Raw genomic sequence first — 20,441 nt, 5'->3', positions numbered from 1 at the left:
GTGGATAAACCACATGAATTCACAGTGGGCCCAACAGAGTTTACTCACAATGATAAGACTCATACCCAATCCGATTTCACGAGACACGGATTTCCAGCCAAAGCCTTTTGCAGTAAGATCCTATGCAAGGATTTTGGATGGCCCACTGTGATGTTTGTGGTAAATCCAACCTGTTCATCCATTTTTAGATATCATTTTAGGACATAATACCAAAACTAAGGTGTATACAAAACTCAAATGGGCCACACGAGAGGAAACAGTGGGGATTTAGTGTTCATCGTTGAAATATTTATATGGCCACAAAAGTTTTGCATCAGTCTAATATTTTTGTGTTTTCATTTCATCCTAGTAAAAATGACCTTATAAACAGTTTGGATGGCATATAAACATCAAGACGCCTAGGAAGGTTTCAACTGTAGGAATTTCTTTCTCCACTGTTTCATCTTGTATGGCCCAGTTGAGTTTTTGATCATCCTAATTTTTGGTTACATGTCGCAAAATGAGCTCTAAAAATGGATGAATGGATTGGAATTCTTATAAACATCATGGTGAACCCCACCATACATCCCAGGCTTTCCCCGGTGAATCTGCGTCCACGGTTTCCATTGGAAAGGGACTGGCTACTCCCCTGCCACTCGGTACTATGTGGGCCCACCATGATGTGTGTGTTTCATCCATGTCGTCCATTTATTTTTCTACATCATTTTATGATCTGAGACCAAAAATGAGGTATAACCCAATCTCAAGTGGACCACATTACATGAAATAGTGTTGAATGAACGTTGACCATTAAAAACTTTTTGGGGGCCATAAAAGTTTTGGATCAAGCTTTTACCTTCATCTGGGTCTTTATGACCAAACCAACAGATTGAATGTCAAATAAACAGTACGGTGGGCCTTAGGAGAACTTTAATGATGGATATCCAATCGCCATTGTTTTCCTGTGGTGTGGTCCATATGAGATTTATATCCCTCTCATTTTTGGGGTTAACCCCTAAAATTATATGTAAAAATAGATTAACGGAATGGATGAAACACATACATCATGGTGGGCCCCATAGAGTACCGACCACCACCACCATCGAGCTGGTGGTGGGGGAAGTAGCCAATCCGCTTTCATTTTCATTTCGGATTCAGTGCCATATTGAGCAGTGAGACTCGCTATTGAAGTGATGTCACCTATTTATATGGGTCCCACAATGATGTATGTTTTGTATCCACACCGTCCATCCAGTTGGAGAGATCATTTTAGGGCATGAGCCAAAGAATGAATTAGATCTAAAACTCGAGTGGACCCCACTACAGAAAATAGTGGAGAGAGTCATGCCCACCATTTATTACGACTGAATCCAATCTAAACCTCGTCATTTTGTCTACTGAACCCCATCACTTTGTACTACAACCCTGTCACTTTATCTACCGAACCCCGTCACTTAGTGTTGTAACCTCGTCACTTTGTCTAGTGAACCCCGTCACTTTGTACTGCAACCCCATCACTTTGTCTATTGAACCCCGTCACTTTGTACTGCAACCCCGTCACTTTGTCTACTAAACTCCGTCACTTTGTACTACAACATCATCACTTTGTCTACTGTACCCCATCACTTTGTGCTACAATCTCGTCACTTTGTCTACTATACCCTGTCAGTTTGTGCTACAACCTCGTCACTTTGTCTAGTGAACCCCGTTACTTTGTACTGCAACCTCGTCACTTTGTCTACTGAACCCTGTCACTTTGTACTGCAACCCTGTCACTTTGTCTACTGAACCCCGTCACTTTGTACTGCAACCCCGTCACTTTGTCTACCGAACCCAGTCACTTTGTACTGCAACCCCGTCACTTTGTCTACTGAACCCCGTCACTTTGTACTGCAGTAGACAAAGTGACGGGGTTGCAGTACAAAGTGACGGGGTGCAGTAGACAAAGTGACGAGGTTGTAGCATAAAGTGACGGGGTACAGTAAACAAAGTGACGGAGCTAGTAGATGAAGTAACGGGGTTGCAGTACAAAGTGACAGGGTTCAGTAGACAAAGTGACGAGGTTACAGTATAAAGTGACGGGGTTCACTAGAAAAAGTGACGAGGTTGCAACACTAAGTGACAGGATTCAGTAGATAAAGTGACGGGGTTGTAGTGCAAAGTGACAGGTTCAGTAGACAAAGTGACGAGGTTTGGATTGGATCCAGTCGTAATAAATGGTAGGCGTGACTCTCTCCACTATTTTCTGTAGTGAGGTCCACTCGAGTTTTGGATCTAATTCATTCTTTGGCTCATGCCCTAAAATGATCTCTCCAAATGGATGGATGGTGTGGATACAAAACATACATCATAGTGGGACCCATATAAATAGGTGACATCACTTTAGTAGCGAGTCTCACTGCTCAATGTGGCACTGAATCCCAAATGAAAATGAAAGCGAATTGGCTACTTAACCACCACCAGCCCGATGGTGGTGGTGGTCAGTACTCTGTGGGCCCCACCATGATGTATGTGTTTCATCCATTCCGTTAATCTATTTTTACATATAATTTTAAGGGTTGACCCCAAAAATGAGAGGGATATAAATCTCATATGGACCACACCACAGGAAAACAATGGTGATTGGATATCCATCATTAAAGTCTTCCTAAGGCCCACCATACTGTTTATTTGACATTCAATCTGTTGGTTTGGTCATAAAGACCCAGATGAAGGTAAAAGCTTGATCCAAAACTTTTATGGCCCCCAAAAAGTTTTTAATGGTCAACATTCATTCAACACTATTTCATGTAATGTGGTCCACTTGAGATTGGGTTATACCTCATTTTTGGTCTCAGATCATAAAATGATGTAGAAAAATAAATGGACGGCATGGATGAAACACACACATCATGGTGGGCCCACATAGTACCGAGTGGCAGGGGAATAGCCATTCCGTTTCCAATGGAAACCGTGGACGCGGATTCACCGGGGGAAGGCTTTTGCATGAAGTTCCAGCACTGGGATGTATGGTGGGGTCCACCATGATGTCTATAAGAATTCCAATCCTTTCATCCATTTTTAGAGCTCATTTTGAGACATGTAACAAAAAATTAGGATGATCAAAAACTCAACCGGGCCATATAAGATGAAACAATGGAGAAAGAAATTCCTACAGTTGAAGCCTTCCTAGGCGTCTTGATGTTTATATGCCATCCAAAATGTTTATAAGATTATTTTTACCAAGATGAAGTGAAAACACAAAAATATTAGACCGATGCAAAACTTTTGTGGCCATATAAATATTTCAACGGTGGACACTAAATCCCCACTGTTTCCTCTCGTGTGGCCAATTTGAGTTTTGTATACACCTTAGTTTTGGTATTATGTCCTAAAATGATATCTAAAAATGGATGAACAGGTTGGATTTATTATAAACATCGCAGTGGCCCCATCCGGAATCCTTGCGCAGGATCTTACTGCAAAAGGCTTTGGCTGGAAATCCGTGTCTCTGACGTGAAATCGGATTGTGCACGAGTCTTATGGTAGTGAGTAAATTCTATTGGGCCCACTGTGAATTCATGTGGTTTATCCACGCCGTCCATCCTTTCATGTCATTTTAGGGGTTGAGCCCAAAAGTGAAGTATGTCAAAAGCTCAAGTAGACCATACCAAAGGAAACAGTGAAAGTATTGATTTTCACCATTGAAATGTTTCTAAGCCCCCGATGATGTTTATTTTTCATCCAAACTGTTCATAAGATCACAAAGACACGGATGAATAGAAAAAACAAATATCATCTTAATATAAAACTTCTGTGGGCCCCCAACAACTTTTCAACAGTGGAATTTAATTCACACTGTTTCAGGTGGTGTGGTTCACTTGATCTTTGGATATGATTAATTTTTGTTGTAAAAACCTAAAATTAGATGATAAAAGAGATGAACGGAGTTGATACAATGCACAAATGACGAAGGTGGGCTCCACAGACTTTACTCAGTACGCTTACCCTGCTGAGTTACTCAGCAGGCAAACCGCTTCCGTTTAACGTCTCCGTTATACTTCTTATTAAATGTATTTTTCTAATATATTTAAAAAATATGATGACGTGGCACTTGTACTGACGTTGACCAATGGAAACGCTGGAGGCAGGGAGTTCCTCCCTCCGGGAGGCAGAGGATCCGCACTCTTTCATTTCCTGCACCTTATAAAACCCAACCAAACGAGCGTTTGAGCCATCCACATCTCTCTCTCTCTCTCTCTCTCTCTCTCCAAATGGCCATGTTGAACACTTGCCTCTTCTTCTTCCTTGCTATCTTGGCAATGGCCCATATCTCATTAGCATCACTGAAAGTGGGCCATTACAGATATACATGCCCGTCTGCGGAGGCAATTGTCCGACAGACAGTGAGCAAAGCTGTTGCCCGGAACCCAGGACTTGGTGCTGGCCTAATTAGGATGCATTTCCATGATTGTTTTGTTAGGGTAAGTTCTCTTTGCAGAAAAAAAAAAAGTTCTGTTTGCAGAGCTGAGAGATGTTGTTGTTATTGATATGGAGGTAGTACCAACGATGTGTATTTGTATTGTATGTGTTGCAGGGCTGCGATGGTTCGGTCCTACTTGATTCCACGCCTGGAAATCCTTCAGAGAAACGGCATCCGGCTAACAATCCAAGCCTACGTGGATTTGAAGTGATCGACCAAGCAAAGGCCAGGATTGAAGCTCAATGCCCACATACTGTCTCCTGCTCCGACATCATTGCCTTCGCGGCTCGTGATAGTGCCTACAAGCTTGGTGGCATTGACTACACCGTCCCATCGGGCCGCCATGATGGAAGAGTCTCCATCGAAGAGGAAGTCACTCAAAATCTCCCCCCACCTTCCTTCAATGCCCAGCAACTCAAGGAGAACTTCAAGCGAAAAGGGTTGTCTCTGGATGAAATGGTGACACTCTCTGGGGCCCACTCCATCGGTGCTTCTCATTGCTCTCCTTGACACGGCAACACCGAATCGCCTGGATAACAAGTACTACCAGAATTTGAAGCACCATAGAGGAGTATTGGAGTCGGATCAAACACTACTTACTAGCCCCTTGACGTCGAGAATGGTGAAGAACAATGTGAAGCATCAGTCAGCATGGGCTGAAAAGTTCGCAGCTGCCATGGTGCACATGGGGTCCATCGACGTGCTGACTGGCTACCAAGGAGAGATCAGGAAGAACTGTAGGGTTGTGAACTATTGAATCATTCTAATTATAGGAATTGGGACAGTTCTTTCATTTATTTGATTTTAGTCGAAAGAGATTCCAAGTGTAAATTATTTGGTAGCATTGATTTTTCATGCAACTCCAAGTTGTCTTGGTTCTTGTTTTTCTATGGAATTGGATTTTTATAAGCAAATCTCTCTCTCTCTCTCTCTCTCTCTCTCTTTGAGAGAGACTAGTACTTGAAGGATATGCTCAATAGCCAATGGAACTAGGAAAACTCTCTTGGTAACTTGAAAGGGGGGATCACATATGTTCAAGATGTGTGGGGATCACCCGTGATGTGTATGTGGAATCCAAACCATGAATGTGGTGCGACTCCTCATGTTCACCGTACGGACCAAGAAGAATCCTGATCCAAAATTCAGTTGGAACACAACAGGGATGCATCATATAGATCACCTGGGGCAAAAGCTAGGAGGCCCATCCGCACCACGATTTTGATTTCTTAGTTTATTAGCTATATAAAATTCTAAGCAGAAGGTTGGCTAAACCCAAAAACAGATGAAACACATTTGCCAGCATGTCACACATACATGGATTCAAGCTCTCTATCATGTCGGTCCCACCATTTCGATCCCCTGATCTGGAAATCAAGTTGGCTTGATCGAAAAATGTGCCACTATGTTAGTCTCTTTTAGATTGTGTTCTGCATGTTGAGTAGACGGGCCTGATTTTCAAGCCAGACCATTGAGTGAATGAGAACCACTGGATGGATGGCTTGGATCTCAATGCCAGCTTACACACAAATAATCAACATAGCTGAGTCACCCCACTTGATCCAACAGCTCCCTTCAAAGTAAGAGTTGAGCCATCACCCCATCACCATCAATCTTGGTGGACAATGATAAGGTTTACCAACTGCAATTTTTCTAAGAATAAAATGTTATCACACTACGTTTGGAGCACAAGACTCGGTCCAGGACTATGGTTTGTATTCTACCAGCTATGTAAAATAAGCTTATTCTACAGCTATTGTATATGGACCCCCCTTTATGAATTCATGACATCTAATCCATCAAAAGGCTCGCCCCACTGTTGAAATTGAGATGTCCCAAAACTCAGGCCAATCCAACGAGGTTTTCTGGATGGCTTTCTATTATTTTATAGGGTGCGGATTCAACCTGCACACCAAGTGAGACCTACATGATGATAGGATTTCCGAAATATAAGGCTGGTTCAATTATAAGGTGGGCCACACCATGTAAAGCAATAGACAACCACTAAAAAACATCCAAATTCGGATGGTGGGGATGTGATGGTTGGATTGGTTTCAATTTTGGAGTGCCTCACTTCCTTATTTGACGGACCAATTTGGACAGATTTGATGTCATACAATCATTGTAGACCGTAGGATATGTTCCATGGACTGAAAACCGGTCTGGTGGTTGATCCTAACCGTACGTGCAATTAGAGACCATCGGATCCTTACTCTTGCTCTAGTGGTAGACTCTCAGGAGTTTCAACACCGGGTCAAGGGTTCGAGTATCCATAGGTGGTGAAATCCCTCTACGGCGTGAGTGCGTGGGGGTGTGTGTGCGTGTGTAAAAAAATAAAATAATAATAAATAAATAATAAAATTAGAGACCATCAAACAGAGAATTAGAAAGGAGAAGCTGGTGGTCCAAATCCAAGAGGATAAATGAGGCTGTTGTGCTCCTGCAGTGTGATTTTCAGGCCATGATCCATACACGGTGGGGCCCAAGATTTGAATAATCTGATGGACATACGCATCTGCCATAAAGTGACACAATTAAGTGAAATCTGGAAAGTCAAGGCAGGTGTGTAGAAGATCAAAGAGGCTTGTCAGCAAAATCTCAAGCTTGCAAATTCCACACGTGGGGCTCACAAGGCAATGTGATATGTCATAGAGATCGGAGCTTTTCATCTGGGGAGCAACAATTTTCTAAATCTTCTGACACGAAATCCAGATCATTTCATACATCATGCTGGTCCCATCATAATAAAACAAATGAATGGCTAGGAAACGGATTTAGCCGTGGCTCACAGGAAGAGTAAAATTATTTGATTTAAATGTTCACAACGTCAAAGTAATATTTCCAACCTAATGGAAAGCTCGGATCTTAGACACGTGTTGAATATCCGTTGAAGTAGCGAGCCTCCGCAATGTATGCCACTCTGTCCTTCGCATGGGAGAAGACCTCTTCTTTAATTATTATTTTTAATTTTATGGAGAGAGACTTAACGTACAGAAGAACGAGTCGACAATGCTGTCGCTTTTGGTTTACCGAGTAAAACTGCACCCACTTCATTTCATGCGGCTTATAAAAGCCAACCACATGAGCTTTTCATCCATCCACACCTCTCTCTCTCTCTCTCTCTCTCCCTCTCCAAATGGCCGTGTTGAACACTTGCCTCTTCTTCTTCCTTGCTATCTTGGCCATGGCCCATATCTCCTCAGCATCACTAAAAGTGGGCCACTACCGATATACATGCCCATCTGCGGAGGCGATTGTCCGACAGACAGTGAGCAAAGCCGTTGCTCAGAACCCGGGACTCGGCGCTGGCCTAATTAGGATGCATTTCCATGATTGCTTTGTTAGGGTAAGTTCTCTTTGCAGTCAAGAAAAAAAAAAAAAAAAGTTCTCTTTGCAAAGTTAAGAGATGTTGTTGTTATTGTTATGGAGGTGGTACCAACCTTGTGTATTTGTATTCTATGTGTTGCAGGGCTGTGATGGTTCAGTCCTACTCGATTCGATGCCAGGAAACCCTTCTGAGAAACAGCATCCGGCCAACAATCCAAGCCTACGTGGATTTGAAGTGATCGACGAAGCAAAGGCTAGGATTGAAGCTCAATGCCCACATACTGTCTCCTGCTCCGACATCATTGCCTTTGCGGCCCGTGATAGTGCCTACAAGCTTGGTGGCATTGACTACGCCGTGCCAGCAGGCCGCCGCGATGGAAGAGTCTCTATTGAAGCTGAAGTCGGTCAAAATGTTCCCCCACCTTCCTTCAATGCCCAGCAACTCAAGGAGAACTTTGAGCGAAAAGGGTTGTCTCTGGATGAAATGGTGACACTCTCTGGGGCCCACTCCATCGGCATTTCTCATTGTTCTTCCTTCGTGAATCGCCTCTACTCCTTCAATGCAACACACCCACAAGATCCTTCAATGGACCGCAAGTTTGCAGCCTACTTGAAAACCAGGTGTCCCCCTTCGACTACTAGGAATGGTCAAGATCCTACAGTGCACCTTGACATGGCAACACCAAATCGCTTGGATAACAAGTACTACCAGAATTTGAAGCACCATAAAGGAGTATTGGAGTCGGATCAAACACTACTTACTAGCCCCTCGACATCGAGAATGGTGAGGAACAATGTGAAGCATCAGTCAGCATGGGCTGCAAAATTTGCAGCGGCCATGGTGCACATGGGGTCCATCGATGTGCTGACCGGCTACCAAGGAGAGATCAGGATGAACTGTAGGGCTGTGAACTTTTGAGTCATTCCAAAGATTGGAATTGCTGAATTTGATTTGAAATATTGTTTACTAATCTTTCATTCATTTGAATTTATCTTTGATTTGTTAAAAGAGAATCCAAGTGTAAATTAGTTGGTATGATCCACATGGAGCATTTATTTTTTATCTAATCCAAGTTGTCTTGTTTCTTGTTTTTCTATGGAATTGGATTTTTATAAGCAAATCTCTCTCTCTCTCTCTCTCTCTCTCTCTCTCTCTCTCTCATGCCGGGAGGATTGTTGAGGTTCAAATATTGCATATCAGACCCAGTTATTGCATGGATTTACAAGCATGATACCGTTTAATGGCTCAATTTAATCATGTTTGTGATGCAGAGTGTATTTACGAGCATGGTCTAAAAAAAGGGTGCTAGAAGTGTGGATTTGACACTCCGAAGTTACCAGAGCAAGGGACGCACTCCAGAGAACCAAGACTGAAGAATTTACATGCCAGGGATCCGAGGAAATCAAGCCATTCACATTAAAGAGGCACGAAATTGATGAAGAATGCAAGATCACATAGTTCCCGCCATCTGATTGGCCCAAGACTTCATAGATGGCCTAAGGGCCATAAATTAACCGTAAATATAAAATTTCAGCCCTCGGATCACTATGAAAGTACCCCAACTGACAGATCAGCCCATAAACCGTTGAACTGTCTCAACTTTGGTCTCGGCGGTTTAAATAAGATAAGGAAACAAATGGATGGATCGGATCTTGCATACACATTACAATGGGCCCTGTATATACAGCGTATGTACATGAGGTATAGACGTGTGCGAGCCGCACCGAACCACGTAAGGCGGGTTAGCGCTGCTGACCCGCATCTTCTTCCCTTTATGGCAACTGCCGTTTTAGCGCTTAAAACGGACGGACACTGTCCGTTTTGCGGACGCCAGTGGGCCCCACACATTGTCCCAATGGACAATCCAAACCGTCCATCGTGTAGAGGGCCTCGACTACTACAAAATCTTGCTGAACTTTTGGACCCATGCAAGTACACGTGCGCGATACAGAGGCCACAAACAAGCGATCCTACGACGTTCAAAACGATTTTTGGGGTGATTTCTTCTCTGTGTAGTGTCAATGGACGTTCAAAACCACCCATTCTTGACTGAAATTTCGTCCTGAATCTAATGGACGGGGTGGATTTCTCCAAAAATACCTCTGTGGGGCCCACCGATCACATCAGCGCTGGACGTGCGAAAGGCTACGCACGTCCGCGAAATCTGACTTTCCAGGCAGTTGTGGCCCACCATCTTTGATCAGTGGACAATCCAAACCGTCCATCGTGTAGGCCAGCCAAAATACTTCCAAGAGACGTTGATTTTACAGAAATAATGCAAGGAACGCGAGAGTTATGAAGCCCCGAACTTGGTTGCGAAAAGGCTTTCGCTGCGCGTGCGATAGCTTCCCAAATCCGATTTCCACCACTCCAAAAGCTATAAAAAGAGTTCCAAACATGGAGAAGAAGGTATGCTTGAATAGGAGACGTCAAATAGAGAAAGAGAGGCGGAGAGAGAAGTGTTTGAAATTTTTATGTATTTTTTCTTTATTTTTCTTCTTTTTTCTATGATTATGTTAGGCTAAATCTCTTAGCTAGGGCTGAGAGGTGAAGCTTGTGGCATGATGAGAGCTTCTACAGGTTTGATTTAAACTGAACTGATTGACTCTGGTTTGATTTAAGAAATTCTTTTAGTCATTAATGGTTTGTTGTGATTTAAATTACAGTAGATCTGTGATGGCTTGAATAATTCATTTCCTTTTATTTTGATGTTCGGAAACCCTGTTGTTCGCCATCGTCTCATAGACATGGTTGGATGATGGAATCCTTCCTAACACTCATACATCTTTTAGTTGGTTATGGATTTGTCTAAGTTCTGTTGTTTACCTTGTCTCTTAGGCATGGATTTGTGATGGAATCATACCTAATTCTTATACCTTTCATCTCTTGAAAACTATATCAAGTAAGTTCAGTATAATATCCATGAAGCAGGCATAAGATCTCCCTGATCTCTACAAGTGGATCCTCTGAATCCCTAGTTCCCTTTCTCTGAATTTTTTAAGTTTAGATTAATATTTCACCATTATTCCTCAAATCACAATTGGTTTAGATTTCATCTTAGCCTAGTTCTAGATCTGGTTATTTTTCAGATAACGTACAGGTTTCAGTCCCTGTGGATTCGACCTCGGTCTTACCGAGTTTATTACTACATCACAACCCTGCACTTGGGGTGTGAACAAGGATGTGATGAGGTCGAGCATTATCTTCCTCAAGTGATACATGCCTTGAATCCAGAAGGCTCTTTTGAATCCACAAGAAAATTTTCGAATCCACAAGAGAAATAAGATAATTTCTAAGAATTTTATTTTATTTATTTATTTATTTATAAAAACGAGTTTAATACCTTTAAATAACCCTAATGGCCTATTTGAGAGAGTTGATTTGAAACCCCCTGGCTTCGGAACCCCCTGGATTCAGAACCCCTTGGATTTGAAACCCCCGGGATTTGAAATCCTCTTCTTGTGTTTGGCAACCTAGATTCAAAATCCTCCGTGATCCAAAAGTAGCTATGTATAATATATTTATAGGGGTTTGAATTTAATTACTAAACCAACTTTAATATCTCTAATTATTGTACGTATGTAATGTTTGACACAATAGTTATAATAAGCCTATTGAAATATATACTTTGACCGAGAATGGTGAAATTCCAAGTCTTGGACAAGCACAAGATCACATCCGAGTGATTAACCAACAATTTTTAACTATTGATTTATATGAACAATGTTTGGCTGGCGCAAATCATCATATTAAAGTGATTATAGTTATGCAATTGATAATCTAATTATTTTTTGATAGCATTTATGGGTCATGTGCCAGATTGATTAATAGCCTAGTGACACACATGTTACACATGTAACTCTCAGAAGGATTTTGGATGTAATCCAAGCTTTCAAGATTTTAAACCCCCTTTTTGAGGGCATTTGAACCCCCTTGGATGTAAAACCCCCAGTTACTTTATGGTGGCAAATATACCATAGGATTTAAAATCCCCTCAAATCCTTTCAAACTATGAAATAAATTTAAAAAACTATGAAATAAGGTCGAAGAAATGAGCAAACAAATTAGATTTGCTTGGGAGAAGATGGACCTCTGGGGGTGATTTCTCCGCAAGCGATTCTCCAAGCAAATGAGGAGTTTCCTTCTTACTGCCCGCATTTCGCTGTAAGTAACCCCTTACGATGCCTTCCCGGTTTTTATGTGAGACCTCTTAATAGTAATATGGTAGAACTCCCCTTCCCTGATGTAACTCAAGGAGGTAGGAAGGCCAGGTCGAGATCGGTAGGGTGTCTCCCCCTCTCCTCCCTTCTTAGGGAGGGAGTGGTAGATAATACCTCCCCTTCTAACTCTAGTTCTTCAGCTGGTTTCTCTCCCTGTTTCTCCCTTTCCTCCCTTGTTCTCCGATATGAGGTCAACCGAGCTAGAGAAGCGAGGCTTGAAGTGGACCTCTCCCGTTATTTTTGTAGATCTGGGACGGATTATTTTTGAGACCAACAGCTCGTCGATAATCGGAATGGTGGTGCCATCAGTCAGCCTGTCATAAGCGAGCAAAACCATCAACATCTCACGACGTCTGATCAATACAGACATCTAGTTGATAGCGGTAAGAGAAGTCAGTCTGTTGCTCGCCCTCAGGGCATCCATCCTGCCAGTCCAGTTCAAGGCAGTTGGCCCAACAATCAGCTCTGTACCGCCATCCGTTAGCGGTCTACTCAAGTTCAAACCATTAAGACAGGGATATTAGATCAGGCTCCAGCTATGGAAGAGGATAGTGGGGACATGGGGATGAACCCTGTCTTAACTTCAGAAACCAGTTGGCCTAAGAGAATCAAGCTCAAGAAAAACAGCATCAGGCCTTATCCGAGGAATTCAGAGGTTTCCTCCTCTAGGATTGCATGAGTCTCCAAATTCAAGTTCCTTCAGAAAAAGACAGCGACATTAGAAGTTCCACATGTTGGATAAAGTAATGATATGGAATGCCCGAGGGGTGGGTAATGCCCCCACGATCAGGACTCTCAAAAGGCTAGTTCGCGCCCATAATCCGTGGATTTTAGCTATCTTGGAGCCCATGATTAGGGACTGCAGGAAAACAGCCATTGGCCTCAAGCTGGGCTACCACACCTCTTTCTCTAATGGAGAAGAGGGGGAAAAATTTTGGGTCTACAGTAGGAATCTACTAGATATTGCGGTGTGGTCTACATCTCGTCAGGCTATCTCGCTCTCAGTCACTCTGCCACCGCATCCGGTTCCGGTTATCCTCTCTTTTGTGTACGCAAAATGTGAGAGGCTACAATAGAGACTGCTTTGGGAGGAGATGGCAGTGATGGCCAGAAATATTCAGGGCCCCTGGGTCATTGGCGGAGACTTCAATACAGTTGTTGCGACGGCAAAAAGGAGTAGAAGGAATCAGGATCTTGGCAGTGCTAGGGATTTCGTAGAAGCCATTGATAATGCTGGCCTGCTTGATGCAGGGTTTTCTGGGAGTTGCTTTACCTGGTGCAACAATCAGCAGGGCCCAGCAAGGGTTTGGGCTAGGCTGGATAGGGTTCTTACAAACGGCCTATGGAACTCATCCTTCCCTAACTTCCATGTGGAACATCTTCCCCGTTCTAATTCTGATCATGCACCTCTCCTGTTGGTTCTTTTAAATCAGAATTTTGTGGGACCTAAGCCATTTTGTTTCCAGCGGATGTGGCTTCAACATGAATCCTTCCAGCAAGTCATAAAAACGGCCTGGGAATCTGAAACTACGCTGGACCCCATGGTGAACATTTTGGTGAAGCTTCGTAAGGTCAAGATTTCCCTCAAAATCTGGAATAAGGAGGTGTTCGGTGATATCTTTATGCAAATTAAAGAGTGGAGCATGGAATCCAAGATATTGAGGGAGATCGTCTGGGTCTTTATGACACCCCTGGTGAGGAAAGGCAGGCTCATATGCATCTCAGTGAGGTAAAAGCCAACCTCTGTCGCTTGGAGCTCATGGAAGAAATTTTTTGGAAGCAATACTAAATTTTTTCACTCACCGGCCACAGAAAAAAACAGGAGGTTGCTGATCAAGTCTATAGAGCTCGATTCAGGGAGGATTGTTAAATCCCAAGATCTTATCAAAGTGGAGGTCGTGAGGTTCTTCCACATGCTCTTTTCAGCTTGGGAGGTTGACCTGGAGGAGGATCTCTTATCGAATATTCCCGAGTTGGTGACGGTGGAGGACAATTCCCATCTCCTGGATGTCCCTTCCCTCCAGGAAGTTAAGCAGGCTATTCTGGACCTCCCTTCGAATGGTGCGCCTAGCCCTGATGGATTTTCTAGGGCCTTCTTCGCAGGTTGTTGGGACATTATTGGTCGGGACCTCCTAAAGGTAGCATCGTCCATCTTCCAAGGTGGCTCCATCCCGAGAGCCTTCACGGCTTCGCTCATTTGTCTTCTTCTCAAATGCTCAGCCCCCAAGAAATTTTCTGATTTAGACCCATCAGTTTATGCAACAATGTCTACAAAATTTTTGCTAAAATCATCTTGACTAGGCTGAGTCAGGTGCTCCCAAAGTTAATTTCCCTCGAACAAGGTGCTTTTGTCCAAGGGCTTTCGATGGCTGAAAATATTGTGATTTCCCAGGAAATTTTGCGCAACTTAAACCATAAGGTTCGTGGCAGGAATATTGTGATCAAGCTGGACATGGAGAAGGCGTATGATAGAGTCGAGTGGGTCTTCCTTAAGAAACTTCTGGGGAGGTTTGGCTTTTCGGACCCGTGGGTGAAGCTGGTGGAGCATTGCTGGGCTAATTATTGGTTCTCGGTGTTGGTCAATGGTGCACTTGCGGGGTTCGTCAAATCCACAAGAAGTCTCAGGCAGGGTGATCCGTTATCTCCCAGTTTGTTTATTTTGGTTGCTGAAGCTTTGAGTAGGGGGGTTTCAAATCAGATGGACAGGGGTAACTGCACCCCCTATCAGCTTGGCAAGGGATGCCCCCGGGTTTCCCATTTATTGTATGTCGATGATACACTTTTATTCCTTAATGGGGGGCTGAAATCGATTAGGTCTATGAAAGGATTCCTTACTTCCTATGAAAGGACCTCTGGTCAGAAAGTAAATCTGCTCAAGAGTAGTTTCCTCTGGTCGAGACATCTCTCTGCCTCTAGGGCCTCGACTATTCAGCAGGCTCTTGGGATTTCTAGAACCTCTTCTGATTTTCTATATTTGGGAGTTCCGGTTGGGGCAAGAAGGAGGAAAGCAGCAGATTTCCAGCACTTGTTAGACAAGGTGGCCTGTAGGATCAGAGGGTGGCAGTCTAGATGCCTTACTCAAGCAGGAAGGGCTACTTTACTACAAAATGTGATGTGTAGCATTCCAGTGCACACGTTGGCAGCAGTCCAAGTTCCTTCCAGAGTGTTAAAGGACTTGAAAAGAAGGTTTTCGAATTTCTTTTGGGGTTGGAATGAAGGCAAGAAGAAGCTCCACTGGAGAAGCTGGTCAGACATAATGACCCCCAAATCGGAAGGAGGTTTGGGCATCAGAAAATTGGCAGAGGTTATGGCAGCGCTGCGACTTAAACTGGTATGGGCCGTCAAGTACCAGAAAATCTGAAGCATCTGGGGGAATTTCATGGCAGCTAAGTACAACAGAGATTTGGCAGAGGATCACATAGGCCAGGGATCTTCAGCTACCTCCCCTATGTGGAAAAGAATCCGTGAGCTTTTTCCGCTCATGGAAGCCAGGGTGATTTGGCATATCGAGAGGGGCGATAGCATTCTTTGGAGGACAAACTGGTCGGGTCTAGGTCCTTTGGAGAGCAGAGTGACGGTCCCTATTCCTGCGACACTGACGGACTTGGAGACTGAGATTTTCTAGGCTCAGCCGGCCCTCTCCCTCCTTCTACTGTGCCCTCTTTTCTCTCACAAGAAAACATCAATTTTATTTTTCAAAATGGGTTATGCACTTCAGACGAGCCAACGATGCTGGTCTAGCCCCTGTCCCCAAAATGGCGAGTTCTCAGTGAAAACAGCGTGGGATTCTATCAGATTATCTAAGCCCAAAGTTGGCTGGGCGAAGAAAGTATGGCACGCCCTCTTACCTCCAAAGATATCCCTGCTAACGTGGAGATGCATAAAACTGCGATCCCGGTTGAGTGTGATGCGTAAGGCAGAGGGGTTTCTTTAGCATCACGGTGTATCTATTGCGGCAGGGCTGAGGCTCAGGTCCCAGCATGTGAAACAGCTCCTCATCTCTTCCTCCTTAATGATCGGGAGGTCACAATTTGGACACATTTTGCAGATATTTTTGGCAGAAACATGCAGTTCGTCAGCTCAATTGAAGAAAGGTTGATGCAGTGGTGGAACGGCCCATCTCTTGGGGGCTGGGGTGGGGTCTTAAATAAGCTGATCCCCTTTCTTATTCTTTGGGAAATCTGGAAGGAGAGGAATGAAGCGAAGTTTGACGGTCGACACCCTTCTTGCCTGACGCAAATCTCGCGCATCAAAGGATGGGTGCAAGTAATCACTGAGTCCCAGGCCCTTGCGCAGTCCAAGCTATGGGCCAACAGTCATATTCTGGCTGGCTTGGGGATCTCGGGCCCTGCCTTCTCCCCAAGAAAGCCCCAGATAGTGAAATGGCTCAGGCCCTCGACTAATTGAGTCAAAATTAACGTAGATAGGTCTTCTATGGGTAACACAGGTAATGCAGGGGAAGGAGGTATTTGCAGGCGGGAGGCGATGAATTTTATTCTTGGGTTCACTGTGGGATATGGGGTGTTGTCGAACATCAGGGCTGAAATCAGAGCGGTTCATGACGGGTTGTTACATTGCTTCAATAAGGGTTTGACCAACATTATCATTGAATCAGACTCCCTCCTGGTGGTGAACATGTTCTCTGGGGTGTCCACACCAGGTTGGAAATGGAAATATTGGTGTAGTAGGATCAAGGGCCTGGCCGCCAAGGGCCAAGTACAATTTCAGCATATCCTTAGGGAAGGGAACAAACCTGTGGATGCCTTGGCTAGGCTGGGTAGCTCCTCCCAGTCCATAGCCATTTTCTTTTTCAGCTCGGACCTTCCCCGAGAGGTCAGGGGTCAGATGTTTCTTGACAAATTGGGATTAGGTTGGGTGAAGGCCTAGCCTTCCAGCTCGGTGCGGCCCTCCCGCTGAGGGTTTTCTTTTCTTTTCTCCCTTCTTGTGTGGTTTCTTGTTACGATAGGTTGCTCCTGAATTTTTTCTCAGGGGATCCCGAAGTTGTAAAGTTGGGGTGCGGCTCCCCTTTTGAGTTGCCCACCCGAAGATGGAATATATATTCAGTTTTTTTATTTTTATTATTATTATTTTATTTTTAAGGCAAAAAACTTCCAGTGAAAATTCTAGTGGAACTTTGACCTACATACCACAATGGTTGACCAAGAGAACTATGGACCCTTTTTGGCTTCTTTTCTGTAATTATTTTAGCCGTGAACGGTTTTTTCTTTCTTCTTCTTCTTCTTCTTCTTCTTCTGTTAGCTTGTTAGTACACCCACTGTCAGTTCACGATCGGCTCTCTCTCTCTCTCTCTCTCCAACAGTTCGAAGGTTATGCTCAATAGCATCTAGAACTTGGACATAGGGGTTGTTTAAAAAGTGTCAATGATCTCATACACGTGATGTGTATTTGGAATCCAAACCACAAATTTGGTGCGACCCCTCTCATGTACACCATAGGGATTAAGAAGCATCCTGATCCAAAATTCAATTGGGACACCACAAGGAGCAATGTACAATCACAATTAAAATTAAAACCTGTACCTGAGTTTTGATGTGTCCCTAAAGAATTGCTTGGTAGATATATACACACGGTGAAACCCACATTCCATTGGAGGTTTCTATGGAGGGCATTCCCCTCTCATTATTCCACTATTCCCTTTTGTGCGGCCCACCTGAGTCATGGATCAGACATTGTCAACTGCTTTTCCTCTCCTTCTCACGAGGCTGTTATAATGTTCGGATAGAGAGGATGCAATGCACTGTCTCCGAGTCAAGCGGGAAAACAATGATAGTTCATCGCCTTTTAAAAAAGTATGGCACTAATACATCCAATCGTATACATGACATGCATATCCAGAAATCCAAACCTTCGGAATAGTTCCATCTGTTCTAGATGTATCATAGGCCAAAAATCACCTAGATCGAAAGAGCTTAACCATCCGAGTTTTAAAGATGATTTTGAATGCTGAAAATTACATATTTAACAGGCCGTTAGATGGTCACTCCCATGTTTTTTAATCAATGTGACTTTCAAACTACAATCCATCCATGATGGCCCTACAAATCGGATGGTCTGGATTGAATCGTGTGGCTCACAACTAAAGACGGTGACAAAATTTCAGTGTAGCCTTTTGTACATTTCAGTATTAAAGTCAAACGTGATAGAATACAATGATTTGCTAATACTACACGCATGTAGAGCCTAACATATCCACACGCGGGTTTCTGTAATACAAGGCGGCATTTTTCAGAGATAGGAGCTTTCCATCAGGCAATCTGCAATTTTATATATCTTTAAAAGTAAAATTCAAATAATATCATGCCTTTTGTGGGCCAAATATTAGTTAAAAAAATGAGTGGGTAAGAAAAGACCTTTGTTCGTGGCCCACCAGAAGAGTTCAAATATCTCAACTTTTAATTATAATATCAAAGCATTATTTCTAATCCATCAAAGCATTATTTCTACTTTTAATTATAATATCAAAGCATTATTTCTAATCCATCAAAGCATTATTTCTAATCCAATGGAAATTCAGATCTTACAAACGTAGTTCATAGCTTCGTTTGTGATGGCGCTTGGATGAATACATATCCCTCCGCGTGTGAAATGATCAAACTTCGTGTACGGATGTACATGCGTGTGGAAGTAGCAAACCACCGCAATCTGTGCTTCTCTCGTCCTTCGCATAGAGGAAGACTTTCCGTACACAGGAACGAGTAAACAATGCTATATTATCTTTGGTTTAGCGAGTAAAACTGCACCCATTTCATTTCCTGCGGCTTATAAAACCCGACGAAATGAACGTTTGAGCCATCCACATATCTCTCTCTCTCTCTCTCTCTCCAAATGGCCATATTGAACACTTGCTTCTTCTTCTTACTTGCTATCATGGCAATGGCCCACATCTCATCAGCATCACTGAAAGTGGGCCATTATCGATTTACATGCCCATCTGCTGAGAGAATCATCCGACAGACTGTGAGCAAAGCTGTTACCTATGACCCAGGACTTGGTGCTGGACTAATTAGGATCCATTTCCATGATTGCTTTGTTAGGGTAAATTCTCTTTTCAGGAGAAAAAAAAAAAATCCTCTTTGCAAAGCTGAGAGATGTTCTTGTTATTGTTATGGAGGTAGTACCAACCATGTGTATTTGTATTGTATGTGTTGCAGGGCTGCGATGGTTCGGTCCTACTTGATTCCACGCCTGGACATCCTTCAGAGAAACAGCATCCAGCCAACAATCCAAGCCTACGTGGATTTGAAGTGATCGACCAAGCAAAGGATAGGATTGAAGCTCAATGCCCATACACTGTCTCCTGCTCCGACATCATTGCCTTCGCAGCTCGTGATAGTGCCTACACGCTTGGTGGCATTGACTACGATGTGCCATCGGGCCGCCGTGATGGAATAGTCTCCACCAAAGAGGAAGTCGGTCAAAATCTCCCCAAAGCTTCCTTCAATGCCCAGCAACTCAAGGAGAACTTCAAGCGAAAAGGGTTGTCTCTTGATGAAATGGTGACACTCGCCGGGGCCCACTCGATCGGTGTTTCTCATTGCTCTTCCTTCATGAATCGCCTCTACTCCTTCAATGCCACCCACCAACACGATCCTTCAATGGACCGCAAGTTCTCAGCCTACTTGAAAAAAAGGTGTCCGCCTTGGACTAATAGGAACGGTCAAGATCCTGTGGTGAACCTTGACACGACAACACCGAATCGCCTGGATAACAAGTATTACCTCAATTTGAAGCACCATAGAGGATTATTGGAGTCGGATCAAATACTACTTACTAGCCCCTTGACGTCGAGAATGGTGAGGAACAATGCGAAGCATAAGTCAGAATGGTTTGCAAAGTTCGCAGCGGCCATGGTGCACATGGGGTCAATCGACGTCCTGACCGGCTACCAAGGAGAGATCAGGAAGAACTGTAGGGTTGTGAACTATTGAGTCATTCTAATTATAGGAATTGCAACAGTTCTTTTATTCATTTGAATTTTTCATTGATTTTTGAAAGAGAACCCAAGTGTAAATTAGTTGGTAAGTGTTGGCGTGAGCTGTTTTGGCGTGAGCTATTCTGGCAGGAGCTGTTCTGATTAGGCGTGAGCTGTTTGATTGAAGATATACAGGGACAAAAATCCCTTAATTATATGCGTCAGATTCCATTTAGGCGCAATCTCTGTATAACCATATATGGTCCCTTGTAACGTTGTTAAATAGGTTGTTTTTCTTTGTAAAGATACACAGAATATATATAGAATTTGAAATATACAAAAAGCTGTCATGGTATCAAAGACTTTCATTCTAATCTGACCCACCGATCGCTTCTGCTTCAATGGCCGACGCAGATTCACCGACCCCTGCCATACTAGCCGAGTTGACTACAAAGATAACGGAGGTTCTGACCAAAGCCTCCGTTTCGACCACAACCACAGACGCCACTGCTGCACCGATCG

General features: G+C 43.6%; 3 protein-coding genes and 1 pseudogene across 3 annotated transcripts; all 4 read left to right on the top strand.

Moving 5' to 3' along the window:
• The first annotated feature begins 4,227 nt into the window (after nt 1-4,227).
• On the top strand, nt 4,228-5,198 carry LOC131225778 (peroxidase 5-like; annotated as a pseudogene).
• A 2,376-nt stretch (nt 5,199-7,574) lies between these two features.
• Nucleotides 7,575-8,684, top strand: LOC131225974 (peroxidase 5-like). Its single transcript, XM_058221597.1, has 2 exons — nt 7,575-7,784; nt 7,908-8,684. The coding sequence occupies exons 1-2, from the start codon at nt 7,575-7,577 to the stop codon at nt 8,682-8,684; spliced, it is 987 nt and encodes a 328-aa protein (XP_058077580.1).
• Nucleotides 8,685-13,080: 4,396 nt separating this feature from the next.
• Nucleotides 13,081-14,283, top strand: LOC131225973 (uncharacterized). Its single transcript, XM_058221596.1, has 2 exons — nt 13,081-13,715; nt 13,809-14,283. Exons 1-2 carry the CDS (start codon nt 13,081-13,083, stop codon nt 14,281-14,283), a joined length of 1,110 nt encoding a protein of 369 aa, XP_058077579.1.
• Nucleotides 14,284-18,832: 4,549 nt separating this feature from the next.
• Nucleotides 18,833-19,996, top strand: LOC131225969 (peroxidase 5-like). Its single transcript, XM_058221592.1, has 2 exons — nt 18,833-19,042; nt 19,159-19,996. Exons 1-2 carry the CDS (start codon nt 18,833-18,835, stop codon nt 19,933-19,935), a joined length of 987 nt encoding a protein of 328 aa, XP_058077575.1. The 3' UTR covers nt 19,936-19,996.
• The last annotated feature ends 445 nt before the right edge of the window (nt 19,997-20,441 follow it).

This window comes from Magnolia sinica, chromosome 14 (assembly GCF_029962835.1).
Source record: "Magnolia sinica isolate HGM2019 chromosome 14, MsV1, whole genome shotgun sequence".
Classification (NCBI taxonomy): Eukaryota; Viridiplantae; Streptophyta; class Magnoliopsida; order Magnoliales; family Magnoliaceae; genus Magnolia; species Magnolia sinica.
The sequence above is the reverse complement of the archived record's forward strand: the minus strand, read 5'-3'. Positions and strand labels throughout refer to the sequence as shown.